Source organism: Cyrtonyx montezumae, unplaced genomic scaffold (assembly GCF_038088225.1).
Source record: "Cyrtonyx montezumae isolate F1298 unplaced genomic scaffold, pur_monq_1.0 scaffold_15, whole genome shotgun sequence".
Classification (NCBI taxonomy): Eukaryota; Metazoa; Chordata; class Aves; order Galliformes; family Odontophoridae; genus Cyrtonyx; species Cyrtonyx montezumae.
The window spans coordinates 5,347,780-5,362,699 of NW_027071881.1; the positions used below are offsets into that span (position 1 = coordinate 5,347,780).

Sequence of the window (14,920 nt, forward strand, 5' to 3'; positions counted from 1 at the left end):
GTATCTCCTCAGGCCTCCTGTATCTGAATGTAGAGGCTGTAGTCAGAACCACAGCCAGATGCAGGCTGAGCCCCGACCTCCCTCTCACCGCACACTGCAATAAGAAGTTGCCTCCGGGGCTCAACCGCTGCAGATGTCAATCACAAACCCCTGAGCCAAGGCCCTCCAGCCAGCTTCCCTGGCACAGCAGGCATGCCGAGCCTGCTGAAACCAGATCGTGCCTGCTCACCTTCAAAACTCAACTCCCCCCCGCAGTCCAAAACCCACCAGAGCAAGGTGAAAGAGAAGTTTACTTGCAACACCACATCACTCACATTCAACACAAAAAAAAAAAATCAATCCCAATTAACTCATTCAATTTTATTGATCATTTTTGCGCTCAATTAGTTTGCAGTTGTAAGGTATTACAGCTGTAGAGGCTATGGCAGAAACAAAGCCACAAGGACAACAGTGTGACTGCACGAAACTAACAAGACAGACAGCTTCAGACTATTAATTAGCAAAGTTTTTTCATTCATCCGTCAGTTCTTGTAAGGTGGTCTTCAGCAACCTCGTTCTGGAGCCTTAAGCTAAACCTGTAAGGTGAGAAGTTACAACAGTTAATCACAGACCTGGAGGGCACGGTGCCCATCCCTGCAGACCCCCGGGTCAGGATGGAGGGCTCTGAGCACTGCTGGAGCTGTGGGTGTCCCTGTGCATGCAGCCAGTGGGATCAGATGGCTTTTGGGGGTTCCTTTCAACTCAAACCATTCTACAATCCCTGCTATAAGGCAGATAGAGGCTAAGACGTTCCCCCTCTCCTCCCAGTATTTGCTGACAGGTGGTGAAGCCTTCAGCAGTGCAGACATTTGTTTGGCAGTTTCTCATCCTCCCACATCAGAACAGCTGGCTGGTAGCTGCATCTGCTTACCATTAGCAAACCTGCACTGCTTCAGCACTTCACTGAAGCCCTCGCACAGCTTCAGGTCAGTCTGGTTCTGCGCACACTCCAGGAACTGCTTCATTTCATACTGGCAAGGAGCAAACTGCTGCTGCTGCTGGTAGGCAGGCTGAGCAGCCTGGGGTTCCTGAAACAACAGACACTTCTGTAAGCACCCCTGCAACTGCTCCAGCCCACAAAGCCATACCATCCCACACTGCTTTCTGTGCACTTCTTCCCTGCATTTTTGCACAGTGCTTTTTAAATGGAAACCACGGGCTGAAGTGCAAAGTTTCTAGTGATGACATGAGGCGTTCTGAGCCACTGTGCAGGTTACACACATTAAAGTAACTCTGGACAGTGCCCGAGCAAAGCAACAGCACCACAGCAACGTCTCAGCAGCACAAGAGGTGACTGAGGAACAAGAAATTTTGCAATAGTTCTTATCACCATCAGACCTGGAACATGGAAGCCCCCTGTGAATCACAAAGATACTGCAGTTGAAAACAACACACAATGCTACACACACACTGTGTATGTGACCCCCTGAACTACCTTAATTTGGAAACTAAATCAAGAAAGCTGGTCTCAAATTTCCAGCCAGAACTTGTGCAGCTTTTGTTTCCAGTCTATACGTACCCATTCTCCCAAGCTAACCCCATCTCAGCAGTCAGCCCCTTACCTGGTAAGTAATATCGGGCCTTGCAGCTTCAGCACCACTTCCTCCACCAAAGCCTCCGGTGAGCGCGTGCCCTATGGTGTGCCCCACAGCAGAGCCCACAGCAACCCCTGCTGCAGTCGTGGCCATCTGTGCCATCAGCCCGGGCTGTTTCGGGGCAGGAGCAGCCACAGCAGAGGCAGGAGCTGGGGCGGGGGCTGGTGGTGCTGCCCTCATCTGCGGCGCCTGGCTGTGAGGACACAGAGAGAGACCTCACATTCCTGCTCCGAAGGACTGCGGCCTTCAGCTCACAGAAAACAAACACTGGCAATTCCTCCTCGCGTGACCCCGCACGCAGACAGCAAGGACACAGTGTTCCAGGGAGCGGTTTGAACACCGCAGGGGGAGATTTACAGCTTTTTTTTTTTAAAGGCAGATTCTGCCCGAAGGCAATCTATCCCAATGGGGCACGATGGGCAACGGCACCCGACATGCAAGGGGTGGCTTGCACACGGCCTCAAGGTGACTGGGATCAGACCCCCTACACCCCGCAAAGCGCCCACTCCGCTCCAAAGCCCCGAGCTGCCCACGTCCCCTCTGCGTCACCCACCCCGACCCGGCTGCGAGGCCTCTGCGGCCTACGCGGCCCTCGGGGCGGGGGGAGGGGAACCCGAGAGGAACGGTCGGGGGCCCAGAGGCGCTCACCTGGCGGGTGGCGCCACGCGGGACGAGCGGCTGCGTCCCCCCCTCGGCATCGCGACGAACGGGACAGAAACCGGGACAAAATACGACAGCGCCGACCCGCGCCGCTGAAGGTCACCACACAACCGCCGCGCGCTGCGCCACTTCCGGTGTGCGCCGCGTCACTTCCGCCGACCGATGGGCGGGGCTTGAGGTGGCCACGCCCCCTGTTGGCCTTAGCCGGGCTTCGGGGGAGCGGGAATCGTTTGGTGAGGGCGGCGGGAAACGTGCGCGTCGTTGCGTAGGGACGCACGCAAACACGGTCCCCAGAGCTTGCTGCCTTGCTGGAATAAAGCTGCTCTGCCAAAGCAGATCCCTACTCGTGCCACTGATGCACCACTTCGGTTTGATTTTTTAATTATTTTTATCATCTAAACTACAGAAAGCAGTGAAAAGAAGCCCGAATGACCAACCTGCATGAGACTATACCTGATGAGTTAATAAACTCCTGAATTAGGCTCAACGGGGAGAGAAATTTAAGCCACTTCATTTTCCCTTTGTAACTGCCTCTTGTCCTTGTAATACACAAAGTACATCCACAAAATGTGACTGCCATCCATCAACCTCACCACGTATTGCCCTGCTCGTTACAGGGGGGTTGGACTTCATGACCTCAACTGGTCCCTTCCAGCTCAAACAATGCTGTCGTTCTAAGATTCTGTGGTTATAAAGCTGATAACAACGCAAAAAGGGGCTTGTTCACGTTATCACATTATTTTCAGTTGGGCAAAGGCGGTAGCTGCATCAAACCAGTCTCTTCAACATCCTGTATATGAGGGGATGTAACTATTGCCTGTAACAGTGAATGTATCTGATTTGGCACTATAAAAGCTTATAAAGCAACGTTAATCCAAAGCATAGCTTCAACCAGGAAAGCAGTTGCTGTCAATATAAAAAATAACAGGGCATACGTATAAATGATACATCATAATTCAGAGCAGCAACACCCACGTAAGCTCAGTCTGTGGGCATTAGGATTGCAGGATGCCATCTCTGCACTCATCTCTCTCACTTCCTCTTGGCCTCCCTGCACATTGGCTGCCTCCTGAGCAACTCTGGGGTTTGAGTTTTGTCAAATTCCTGTGCAGCATTGTGGTCTCACACTCCAGACAGACAGCAAGTCATTCCCTTTGGGTTTGGCACTCTTGCTCTGGCAGCTTAGAGCATTGGGACAGCAAAGGAGCTCAGCATTGCTCTGGCGTAATGCAGTTTACACACCCCTTAGGATTCAAACAATTCTTTTTTATTAATGCTTTCTTAACTCTTCTTTATTAGTGTGGGGTAAATAACTCCCAAGGATGGTACTCCACAAAGAAATAGTATAGGTGATGGTATATTTTAAGTAGTTCTATATAAACAGCATACAAATAATACAAAAGAGAAGATAGCTCACCTTCAGGATGACAAGGCTCACAGGGGACTCCACGCGGGAGGGAACTCCAAGAAGAGACCCTTCCCTGGTGGTGGTCAGCCCTTAAATGGGGTTTGGGAGAGGTGCAGCCAGGCTCCACCCCTTCCACTCACACAGGTATATCACCTTCACCTGTGGCCCCATGGCTGACTCGGTGCTCACCTCAGGTGGCCAATCAGTGGTTCAGGCCGTGATTCAGCAGTTCCCATACAATTAGTAGCTTTAAATTTCTTTTGTTGCTGATGACAGAAGGGCTCATTCTTTTTGCTGCAATGAGTTTCTTTCGGAATTCACTTTGTTCGGCAGAACAATGCTGTCACGGATGGCAGAACTCGGGGCATGAACGCTGCCATTGTGTTGTGTCATCCTGCTTTCCTTGGGAAAACTTGCAGGGGCCGCTTGTGTACCGACACACACACTTCCATCTGCTAACGAGGGGCAGAAAGAAACGGGAGGGAAGGAGGACGAGCGGATCAGCCCGCGCAGAGCCCCGCGATCCTCAGCGCAGTGATGGCAACGCACTTACCCTGCCCAAAGAGGCGGACGCAGTGCTCTCCTCCGGCCAGCAGGGGGCGCCCCGCCCCGCCCGGCCGTCAGGCGGCGCCCCCCCCCCGCCACGCCCCCTCTCCCCCACCCGACCTTACGTGACGTCGTCGCGGAGCGCCACGTCCGGCGCGGCCAGAAAGGGGCGTGGCCTCGCGGGGAGCCAATGGGATGAGGGCGCGCGTGCGCGGCTGATGGGCGCCGGGCGCGCGTCGCGGGCTGAGGCGGAGGGAGGGGGTAAGATGGCGGCGCCCGTCCTGCTGCGAGTGTCGGTGCCGCGCTGGGAGCGGGTGGCCCGCTCCGCCGTGTGCGCGGCCGGCATCCTGCTGTCCCTCTACGCCTGCCACCTGGAGCGGGAGAAGGGCCGCGATCTCCACTACCAGGCCTTGTGCGACCTCAGCGAGAGGGTTCGCTGCTCCGCCGCCATCACCTCCAGGTAGAGGGGGAGAGCGGGAGCGCGGCCCGCGGCACCTCGGGGGAGAAGAGGACGGGCGGGGGGATGGGGGACCCGGTCCTGCGCCTCAGGGAGGGCTGGGCTGAGCTGGGAGGGCTGCGCCGGGACCCCGCGGAGCCCCGGGCTGAGAAGGCTCAGCACGAGGAGGAGAAGGATGAGGAAGGCGTCGTGCTGGGCTGCCCGTTCCCCATGCCCCTGTTGCCTCGGGAGCACCGAGGGCCGCAGGGCGGGGCAGCAGGGCAGTGCCGGTGGTTGGTGTGATGGCGTGGGGACGGGGAATCCGAATTGCTCGTTCACTGCGTGCGAAAGCATCCCTGTGATGCGTGAGAAGGGCTGCGTCCAGGATGGGCTTGCCACAGCAGCAAAAGCTCTGCTCGTATGTTGGTTTATTTTATAGGCTTCCTGTTAGTAATTAACGTGGCAGTTGTTTTCTGAAGGCTGATAACAGCGCAAAGACTCTGCCTGCTGTGTGGTTACAGGTGCTGCTGGTTAAGGATATGCTGCAGGAAATACAGGTGCTGTCTGGTTTACAGACTCACCTATGTTCTCCCTTATTTCACCTGAAGAAGTAAGGTGACTTGTGCAGAGCTCTGCAGACTGCTCTGTGTGCTTGTGTGTGTGTATACAAAGACACATGCAAGCACATACATGGATAAGCAGCTGAGAACTGGAAAGTTTGGGCTCTTCAGCAAACTGATGGATTAAACACTTCCTTTATTGTAATTGCACCTTCAGACAAATGAGTCCTTGAGTGTTTTGTGGCTTTTTGGTTTTTCCCTTCTCAGCTGTCACATTCCTTACAAAGGTTATTGTCATAACAAAGTCCTGGGTGAGAATGTGCCCATCGCGTGTCAAGGTGGAAGCTGGTTAACTTGTTTAGACAAAAATATGTAGAAATCCTACTGCTAAAACCACTTCTGTGGTGCCAGAGGTGTCAGTGTGTTAAGTTACAGGGAGATGTACATCTGTAGGCTTCTGGAAGGAGACTCCTGTGTCTGCAGGCTTTACCCTTTCCTTGCAGTCTGTCCTTGGGTGACATTTAGTTTGTTCATAGCACTGCTTGAGAGGTGTCTTGACACAAGAAATTTCAGTCTGAACAGAAAGAGGGCTTCAATACAACTTAAACTTGTAAATTAACATCATGGGCTGCTGAGGTTAAACCATATGAGTTTTGTCAGTTGCCATAGAGGTAAAAAGAGAATAATAGGGATTTCAGTGCCTGAGCAGCCTCTGCTGTGGTCTGTTCTAGTATTGCTCCTTTGGTGATTGTTATTATTGTAAGGAGTGCCCTTGAGATGGGGAATTTCAAGTAACAGTTTTAATGTATGTTTACCAAGTGCTTTGAAAAAGCCAAGTAGTTATAATTAGAAATATCTGAAGGTATAATTAGAGGATAATGCTGGGTAATTATAGCATTCGTTACTAATAGTGCAGCAGAAATGTTGTGTGTGCTGTGGTAAGACCTGTCAGTACTTTACTGCAGCAGTTTTATCCCCAAACACTCATATTATTATTTAAAATCAACTGAGATCTCACCAGAAATCTCCTTAGCAGTTGCTAGGAGAATCCTGCTTAGCGACTGAAGCATTGCAAATGTCAGGATAGCTTATGGTAATTGAAGCAGGTGGTAAAAAGAGTTTGTGGAAAAGGAGCGTGCGAGTTCTGTGCAGTCGAGCCATATTTGGAGAGGAATGTGCTTTCAGTGGTGTATGGGCCACAGACCAAAAAGGAGTATTCCTTTAAAATCGAGACAAGAGGGCAAGCTATTAACTTTTGAGGGAAGAATAACAGTGGAAGAAATTAATCTTATTTTCTGTGTTGCCGCAGCATCTGATCCATCAGTCGTTCTCCTCTCCCCTGCAGTGCAGTACCTCTCGTTGCTGCCACGTGTCACCAAAGTTTCAAAGAGACTTCATCCCTAGGAGGGACTTCAGACTGCAATTTAGATTTCCCCTGGTTAAAAGAACAGATATGGTGTTCCAGCTTTCTCATATGCAGTGCATAACTTTCAGCTCTTTCTTTTTTTGTGAAGCTACTGACAGCTGTGCAGCAATCACTGTGATTTGTTTCTGCAGAGTTGAAGAGGTGACAGTGGTACGTTGCACCAACTTCACAGCGCTTCCTTGGGTTGTGTGACTTAATTAAGCCAGGCTTGCTAATGGAGATGAGACTTAGAAGGTCCAAATCATTTCCAGTGGTGATTCCAGCACTTGAAAAAGCACAGTCATGGTACTGGTGTTAATATTAATTGTATAGAATAATTGGAATAAATTAGCGTGTTTTTCTTTGAGCTCAGTTATTTTGGAGCTCAGTTCTGGTCTTTGGGGAGGATTTTTTTCTGCTGTTAAGCTGTTGTTATTCCCAACTCTTGTTTCTGAGCCAGATCTGGTATTGGCACAAGAATGAGGAAAGATGTTGTGAAGATTACCAGCACGCAGAGGGAGGAGCATGGGAAATCTTCTATCAGAGACTGACTCACACAGATTATAGTGCAGAGATTGCTTCCCAGTATCCCTTGTTATTCTCAGTGCTCATGGTCAGCATCATTCAGGCTTTTATCGTGGGGAAAGTTCATGAGATGGTTGGGAAAGAAAAACAGCTGTGGACTGCGTAGTGGTCAGTGCCGTTGTCCAGAAGAGATGAGACATAGGGAAATAGAAATCCTTTCACTTGGCAGTTGCTGTGGATGTTTTAAGTGAATTGCTCTCTTGTTTGAGAAAAATGAGGTGGCAAGAATGGCTTTTCTTCTAATGAAAGTGGCTGCTAGCAGCTCCTCTCTAATCTTTTCCTTTTTACTGGTATAATAGGCTTCAAGACACATAAATAGTGGTAGGGCTTGACATGAAGCACAACATTTAAGTAGTAATGCAGAGATGCTGGGCTCCTTGCTTTGCTCTTTGTGTACCACAGGAGGTTTGGGTCCTGTGGCTTCTGCTTTCTCTTCATCAATTTAAGGCACCTGCAGGGCAGAGCAAGTTAGTGGATGGCTCTTACTGAGGGAAGTGTTGTAGCCCAGAATATGTTAATGCTGTAACAACTTTAATAGAGCCTTGGGATAACTGCCATGAGTGGCCAATGACACATGTCACCATGCATCTTCAGCAGTATGTGTAGCCTTCAGGCAGCTGTGCCAGGGGCTTGGAAATAACTATTTGCCTACATTAACACCTTTAGCCAACTTAGTGAAGAAACCTTAGAGCCCAAACAGTATTTTAAGAATCAGTGCTCATCTGTTCAGTATTTGATAAATGACATTCTAGGGGTTCTCTGTTCAAACCTTCATGTGTGAGGTCTTGGTTTGTCCTCTTGTGACAGCACTTCAGTGCTGTGATGCCCGAGCACAACTGCTGCATCTTTCCTTTTAATTCAAATTCCATCCCAGTGTCTTTCTGTTGCTGTACCTACAAGCAAACGTTCTGATGTGTTTGAGGCTGACAGCTGCAGTTGTTAGTGATGGTGGTGAGAGATAGTGCAGGTAGAGTTGTTTGTCTGGTCACTTTCTGTGGTTTTGCAAGTCTTTGCTGGTCAGTAGTTTCTTTAATCTGAGTCACATCATTTTTTCTGTTAGGCATCTTTGATTCTATATAGGAAAAAGATAAAGTCTGATTGAACTGCTGAAGGGCTGTGCTGAATTCTGCTGGGCAAGGCTGGAGGATGAGAGCTGCCTTCATCTGGAGCTGCAGGAGCTGATGGTGAAGTGAATTTTGCCTCACACTTCAGTGTAAATGTGATGGCTTCACACTGAGACTGATGTAGTGGTGGAGGTGCATCTGTAAGGCATGCCAGTACCCCAGTGTGTGTCCTCTTCTCAACATTACAGCCATCCAAGCTCTACTGCTCAGAATACATCTTTTCAAATACATTATTTCAGGCTCGACTGGAATTTGCCATATGGATGAGGATGATTTTGTCTGATGCCATTAAACAAAGTGCCAGTCGTTCCAATCTGGGCTTTGGTTAATAAGAGGTTACCTAGAAGGTGTGTGTTGCTGTTGGCTTGTGATGTGAATAACCAGTGCTTCAGTGGAGACTGCTGGCAGGTAGTGCACACTGCTTGCTCAGGGTTTGGCTTCTCTGGATGCTGAGGTTTCCTGGGTCTGTGTGGTGTAGATGAAGGATACATAGAGTGAAGTTGCTGCTGATAGATTTAAACGTAAAGTGTTGAGATTTGGAAGTGCTCCTGGCAAGCTTGCAAGTAGGAATTTTTAATCTCCTTACTTGTGGCTTTTAATTGGAGGCTTTAATTTATTAAAACTATTACAATGGCCTAAATGACCTTGTAACAACAAACTAGGCTTAATCCAAAATCCTCTAGTGAAGCTGCAAAGAAGCTGCACTGGAGTTTCTTCCCATTGCTCAGCATTAAAATGCTCTGTATCCTTTGACCTTTACATCAGCTTTTGGCTGAAGGTGAGGTGTGAGCACGGGGCAGCCCTGCTTCCCTCATGGCAGCTTTCATTCTGTGCTGTCACTTATCTCAGAGGTCAGATGGCATTTAAAGAAGTGGATATGTCGCTTGTGAAGTATAGGATTTATTTTATTTTTTTGTAAGTAGATTATATGGTTTTAATGTGTATGGGATGGAAAAACAATCCTGGAATGACTGGATTTCAATAAGATAGTAGACAAAAAACAGGATTAGGGTTCTTTACTTCAAGCCCCCTGCAATTATCATTGGTTTGTTCGTTATTGTTTGCCCTTCTCATTACAGCTATCCTAAACACTGAGAAGAGTGCTGGGAAAACCTGCTGCACAAATCTCCACGTTCTCAGGTTTTCACTCACTCACACTTTGATAATGTGGCATTTTCTGGAAGATACCTGGGAGAAAAACAAATGCAGGAGTGTGTGTGCCCTAACCTGGGTGGCAGGGATGTGGTGTTAAAGCCACCTGGGCTTCACCTGACCTTGGCTGGTTACTGTCATGCTAACATGAACATACAGCACTTGGTTCTTCTACTGACACGAGTGGTAAGAGCTGCCAAGTGGATCTGAGGTGACTTGGGAACTTGTTGCTGGAGGATGTTGTGGAGGTCCAAAGGACATGCTCAGAATGGGCTGGGTATGTACAAGCAGGGCTGCCCTGGGTGTGGATGCCACTGATCAAAGCAATCAGAAGCTTTCCTGGCTGGTTTGTGTGCTGTGGATAATCGAGGCCATGGGGAGCATCCTGCAGAGTGATCTCCCACCGGTGACTGCCAGAAGTTGGGTGCTTGTCTGGGAATAATTGCACAGCATTTCCTACAGGAACTGGCTGAGGTAACAACCTGACTCACAGCTAAATATCTGCTTTTTGTTTCTTCAACTCGCTGTGTCCAGCAAGCTTGGAATTCTGGCTCTTTTTGAACCAATACTGATAACTTTCCAAGCTTTTATCTTGTAATCACGGAGGTTGGTTGCCTGTCCTTTAAGGTGGCTGAGATAGTGCTGTACTGCACGCAGACTGCCTTTGTGCCACTGGCGTTGTCCACTAAACTGTGGTAAGGTCTTCAGTGTGGAAATGCACTGCTGTAATTTGCTGTTCTGGAACGCTGAGAATGTTCATAATTGTGCAAAAGAGGTAATGATTTAACAGTACCTGATTAGATGGAGGTATGTCACTGCTGGATCAAGATGACCTTAGTTCTACCAGAGGCTATGAGAAGTATGAAATGCATAGAAATGTTGTTATAAACCTAAAGAATGCAGAGCTTCTGAGCTCTACCCAGTGTCAGGAACCCAAACGGGCACTGTTTAGAGGGGGGGTAGGATTTCCAAGACTCTTGGTTGAAGAAATATATATTGTGAATGAAAATCACTGTAGTATTCAGTTCTAGATGTTGGGGAACCATGTGAGCGTGACTTGCTGTTGGATTTCTTGGGGCTGTGTTCTGAGAAATGGAAGATGTTTTGGAAGCCCTAACTTTTTATCTTTTTAAGAGCTGTCAAAGTTGTAGCAGCAGATGAGAGGCGAGGCAGGCTGTGTAGGACGGAGCAGCAGTGGGCGTTAGCTGAGGCATACAGTAAGACATCCTAACGATCCTCCCAACTTCCTTGAGGTTGGCTCAGGTTGGTGTGCTGTTTGCTTTTCTTTTTAACAGCAGTGAAACTTGGGTGTGGCAAAAGAAGGCTTACCGTGGGTGCTCGTCATGTTGCCTTGAATCACACAGACCAGGCTGCAGCATTGTGTCCCCAGCAGAGCCCTCGGCTGCTGCAGGGCTGGGCCTCCAGCAGGCAGTGCCAGCAGGAAGTCACCAGCCTTCATCTGTGGTTTCAGCTTGCTGTGCAAACTCCAATTAATGCACCAGGTTTCACTCCAATAAAATAAATCAGAGTTAAGCAGTAGTCAGGTCTTCTAAATTAAAGGCTTTGTAAGAAAGATGAGTTCCCCGGGGAGCTATGAGCAATCTGTAACCTTTGTCCTTTAAGTTCTTACTGATGGTTTTCCTTCTTTTCTTCCCCTGGGAAGACTGCAGTCTGTTGTTTGGTTATGTGTGCTTTTGGTTATCACACGTAGATCAGCAGTGATGTCTGTGATTCAGGTGTGAGAAGGAAGCTTTTTATCACAATCTCTGCTCTGACTGCTTGCAAACTGACTTGGTTCATTGTGTGTTTTGGCAGCTTTTAGGAGCTCTGCACAAGAATTAGGGGATGATTGAGCCTGAAGAGTAGAAAACCTCGGCAAAACTTCCACACAGTTTAAACCTCATCAAGCTGAAAAGGTGCTTTGTGTGTTTGGCTGCAGCTCCTCAGCCACCTGAAGTTGTGTGGGATGAGATTGGAGCTGAACTCCGTGGACTGAAATTCAATACATGATGTCCTTAAAGCTGCCACAAGGCCAATGAGGTCCTTAATGAACTTGTGCGTGTGGTAAAAGCTTTCACCACACTGTGACCTTCCTGTGGCTCTGCACAGATCGTGTGGGGACACTGTTGTGGAGGGTTTGAACTCATTCTCTTTCCATTAGCAACAATTAATTGACTTCCAGAATAACCGTAGGATCAGAATATTTGGTCTTTTTTTTTTATACTGGGTTGGAGCTTTAAATTGATGCATAGATTTCACTTCAGTCATTTGCAAGACAAGAGACCAAAAGTTCATTTTTTTTTTCCATTTTCCTTGTTTTCCATGTGTGCAGTAAGCACGCTGCTGGGAATCAGTGCATAATTCTCTGTTCATTTTATTGAAAAGAAGAGCACTGGACTTGGGTGTAATAGTTAACTGCAGGCAGTTACTAAGCTGGAATTAAAATGATAAATTTGATGATGCTTTGAAAAGGTTCCACAAATGGCTGTGAGGTGATGCAGTGTGTTGGAGGTGGTGTAAAGCTGGCTTTATCGTGGCACCCTTCTCATGTAGGAAGCTGTGGTGGTGGTATCCTTTGCTGGTGTCAGCCCTATGGTGAACTGCATCAGCATCACTGTAGCATGCAGAGTGCACACTTTGCTGTGTCTCAATGCAGAAAGTGCCCTTCTTTTGGCACAGATGTGGCACACTGGATTAGTTCCTGTGGGCCACCATTTCCATGGAGGTGTAGATTTACTGAGCATCTCTCCATCTGTTGTCGTGGAGCAAACTGCAAAAATATTGCTGGAGGAAGCAAGTATTTCTTTGAGAAATGAGCTTTGAATTACAACCCGAGGAAGCAGACCTGGTATTTGGTGAAGCTGCAGCTGTGTGAGCTTCATAGCCCTCAGTGTATCAAATAACTTTCATCAGCAGAATGTGGGATAAAGTTGTACCTGGAGCAGAGCCTATTGCAAGCAGCATGCTGCTGTCCTGGTCTTCATATGGGGCTCCGTGTCACATTGGAGTATATGTAACTACTTCACCTTTTTATTTCCCCAACAGCAGTGAGTTGGAAATAATGATGCAAAGCAACACGTGCCCGTATACAAATTAATTAGCATCATTGTTTTACAGATGGGGTCGAGGATTTGGACTGTTGGGTTCCATCTTTGGAAAGGACAGTGCAATAAATCAGTCCAACAGTGTTTTTGGACTCGTATTTTATATACTACAAATGCTACTTGGTAAGTATTAATTCAGTTCCTATAACAAGTCTGTGGTGATGAGAAGAGCGTGTTAAGCATTGTGCAGTCTGCAAGAGACCAGATAAAATGCAAGTGATTTCTTTTTAGCACTTTAGTGCTACATCTGCGCAAAGGGCTTAAAGGCCCAAATGCTAACAAGAGCAATCTTATGTCCTCCTGCTGTGCAGTTAACAATGTAAAGCATCAAGGCAGCTGTTGCCCTGGTATTTTCTCTTACATGTGCTTAGCATTGGATTGCGGGATAGAAAAGAGAGGGAACAGGAACGGAATTTAGAAGTTCAGCAGCAGCAGTATGGGCAGCACGCAAAGAAGTGCATGCAGGGTAACAGTGCATGCATGGCTTTGTAACTGCAGTGTGCTGTAGCTGTTACGTGGGTAGCTGTGCCTTGACCAACCTGTAATTTTCCCATAATTCAGGAATGTGGAAGATGTTAAATACAACATGCTTCCTATCGAGGGGTTGTTGTACAGAACCTAGAAGCTCTCTCTCCCAGTAGTGATTTGTCAGCCTCATGAACTCACGGTATATTAAGCCGACTTTCCGTAATACAGACTTGCTGAGCAGCCTTGAGTTGGAGCCACAGTGCGTAGGCTTTGTGCTTTGTGCAAGGTGGAAGGAGAGCAGCAGCAGTAACTCTTTCTCTCTTGTTGCAGGTATGACAGCAAGTGCAGTAGCAGCTCTAATCCTCATGACATCCTCCATAGTGTCTGTAGTAGGGTCTTTGTACTTGGCGTACATTCTGTACTTCGTGCTGAAGGAATTTTGCATTGTCTGCGTCATCACATATTTGCTGAACTTCATTCTCTTTATCATCAACTACAAACGACTAGTTTATTTGAACGAGGCCTGGAAACGGCAACTCCAACCCAAACAGGAGTAGCACCTGTTCGAACTTGTGACTGCCAGTCTGAAGACCCAACTTCCATTAAGTTTATTTTGCAGTAATTTTTTATTCTCCATATCAGACGCTTTCCCTGAGATTCATAACTGAATTTTGAATTATAAATTGGAAGGGGCCCTAGATAATTTCTTTTTTCTGGTGTGTGTGCTAATCTTCAATTTCAATGTGGTTGTGAAAGAAAGCTGTAAAGCAATCAAAGACAAGCTTTAACTTTACTTTGAAGGAGTTCTAGCCACAGCAAAACCTAGACTCTGTCCTCCCCCTCCACTTGTAAAGTGGGTAACACTTGCTATAAAATATCCTGTATATAAATTCAGGTATAACGAGATGTGATCATAACATTAAATATTCTAGAATAGCATTATGGTATTTAATGTTGCCATGTTTACAGTCTGTATTACATTCTTTTTTTTTTTAAGTTGATGGACTTAGATTTGTCTAGGATGTATACTGTAAATAAAGTTAGAAATTGTGGTTTCATCCCCGGAGAACTCACTGTACGATCAGTTTTGTTAGCCTAGGAACGTTCAGCTAACAGTCAGCTGATGTGATGGAAGAGGTGTCCTCTGTGGAGAGCACCGTGCTGGGGCACTGGCTGCTGGTGCTTCCCCAGAAATGACGGTTGGGTTTTGTTCCATTTCTCTTGTTCCCTATCGAAAATGGAATTAAAGCTGAAACCTGAAGTATGTTCATTAAACCACAATTTCATTCCTTTCTGTACAGAATGAGAACAGCTCACTGTGGTTGATAGGAAGTTACCACCGGGACGTTAGATGCAGTGTGGGCTCTTGGTGCATCAAAGAATGCTCTTGTTCCACGCAGTGCTGTTTCCTTTTAAATCGTGGTCGGACAGGCAGTGTTACTGACGTTTGATGTCCTATGAATGCTGCAGTATAGGATTGCAATCTGCAGGATAACCAAGTAGTGCACCGAATAAGCAGACACTGAATTGATCTTTGTCAGGATCTTTGGTGTGTGCTATATTGGGAAGTGAACTTTAGGCCTGCCCCACACAGGATCCTTTGGAAGGGCAGTCTGTTTCATGGGATGTGCTCCTGAAACTGAAATCCGATACAGCGCTATCATTGCTCTTTCTAATAACTAATTAAAAAAAAATAATAATTAAACTGCAGATTTAAACAAAGGAACAAAATTGTAACGCTGTTTCTGTTTGCAGTATTCTAAAGGTGAATGTTAGAAGTGCCTTCTGTCTTAAAATCTTAAACCAAATACTTAGTGTTGAACTTGGCAGACAGAAGT

The 14,920-nt window shown here is 47.3% G+C and overlaps 2 protein-coding genes across 2 annotated transcripts; one reads left to right on the plus strand and one right to left on the minus strand.

Moving 5' to 3' along the window:
• Positions 1 to 371: 371 nt before the first annotated feature.
• On the minus strand, positions 372 to 2,372 carry CHCHD2 (coiled-coil-helix-coiled-coil-helix domain containing 2). The gene is made up of 4 exons (XM_065731815.1): positions 2,283 to 2,372; positions 1,602 to 1,827; positions 911 to 1,067; positions 372 to 575 (listed from the first exon to the last, which is right to left on the minus strand). Exons 1-4 carry the CDS (start codon positions 2,330 to 2,332, stop codon positions 565 to 567), a joined length of 444 nt encoding a protein of 147 aa, XP_065587887.1. The 5' UTR covers positions 2,333 to 2,372; the 3' UTR covers positions 372 to 564.
• A 2,129-nt stretch (positions 2,373 to 4,501) lies between these two features.
• VKORC1L1 (vitamin K epoxide reductase complex subunit 1 like 1) lies at positions 4,502 to 14,392 on the plus strand. The gene is made up of 3 exons (XM_065731817.1): positions 4,502 to 4,708; positions 12,628 to 12,737; positions 13,413 to 14,392. Exons 1-3 carry the CDS (start codon positions 4,515 to 4,517, stop codon positions 13,637 to 13,639), a joined length of 531 nt encoding a protein of 176 aa, XP_065587889.1. The 5' UTR covers positions 4,502 to 4,514; the 3' UTR covers positions 13,640 to 14,392.
• Positions 14,393 to 14,920: the final 528 nt, after the last annotated feature.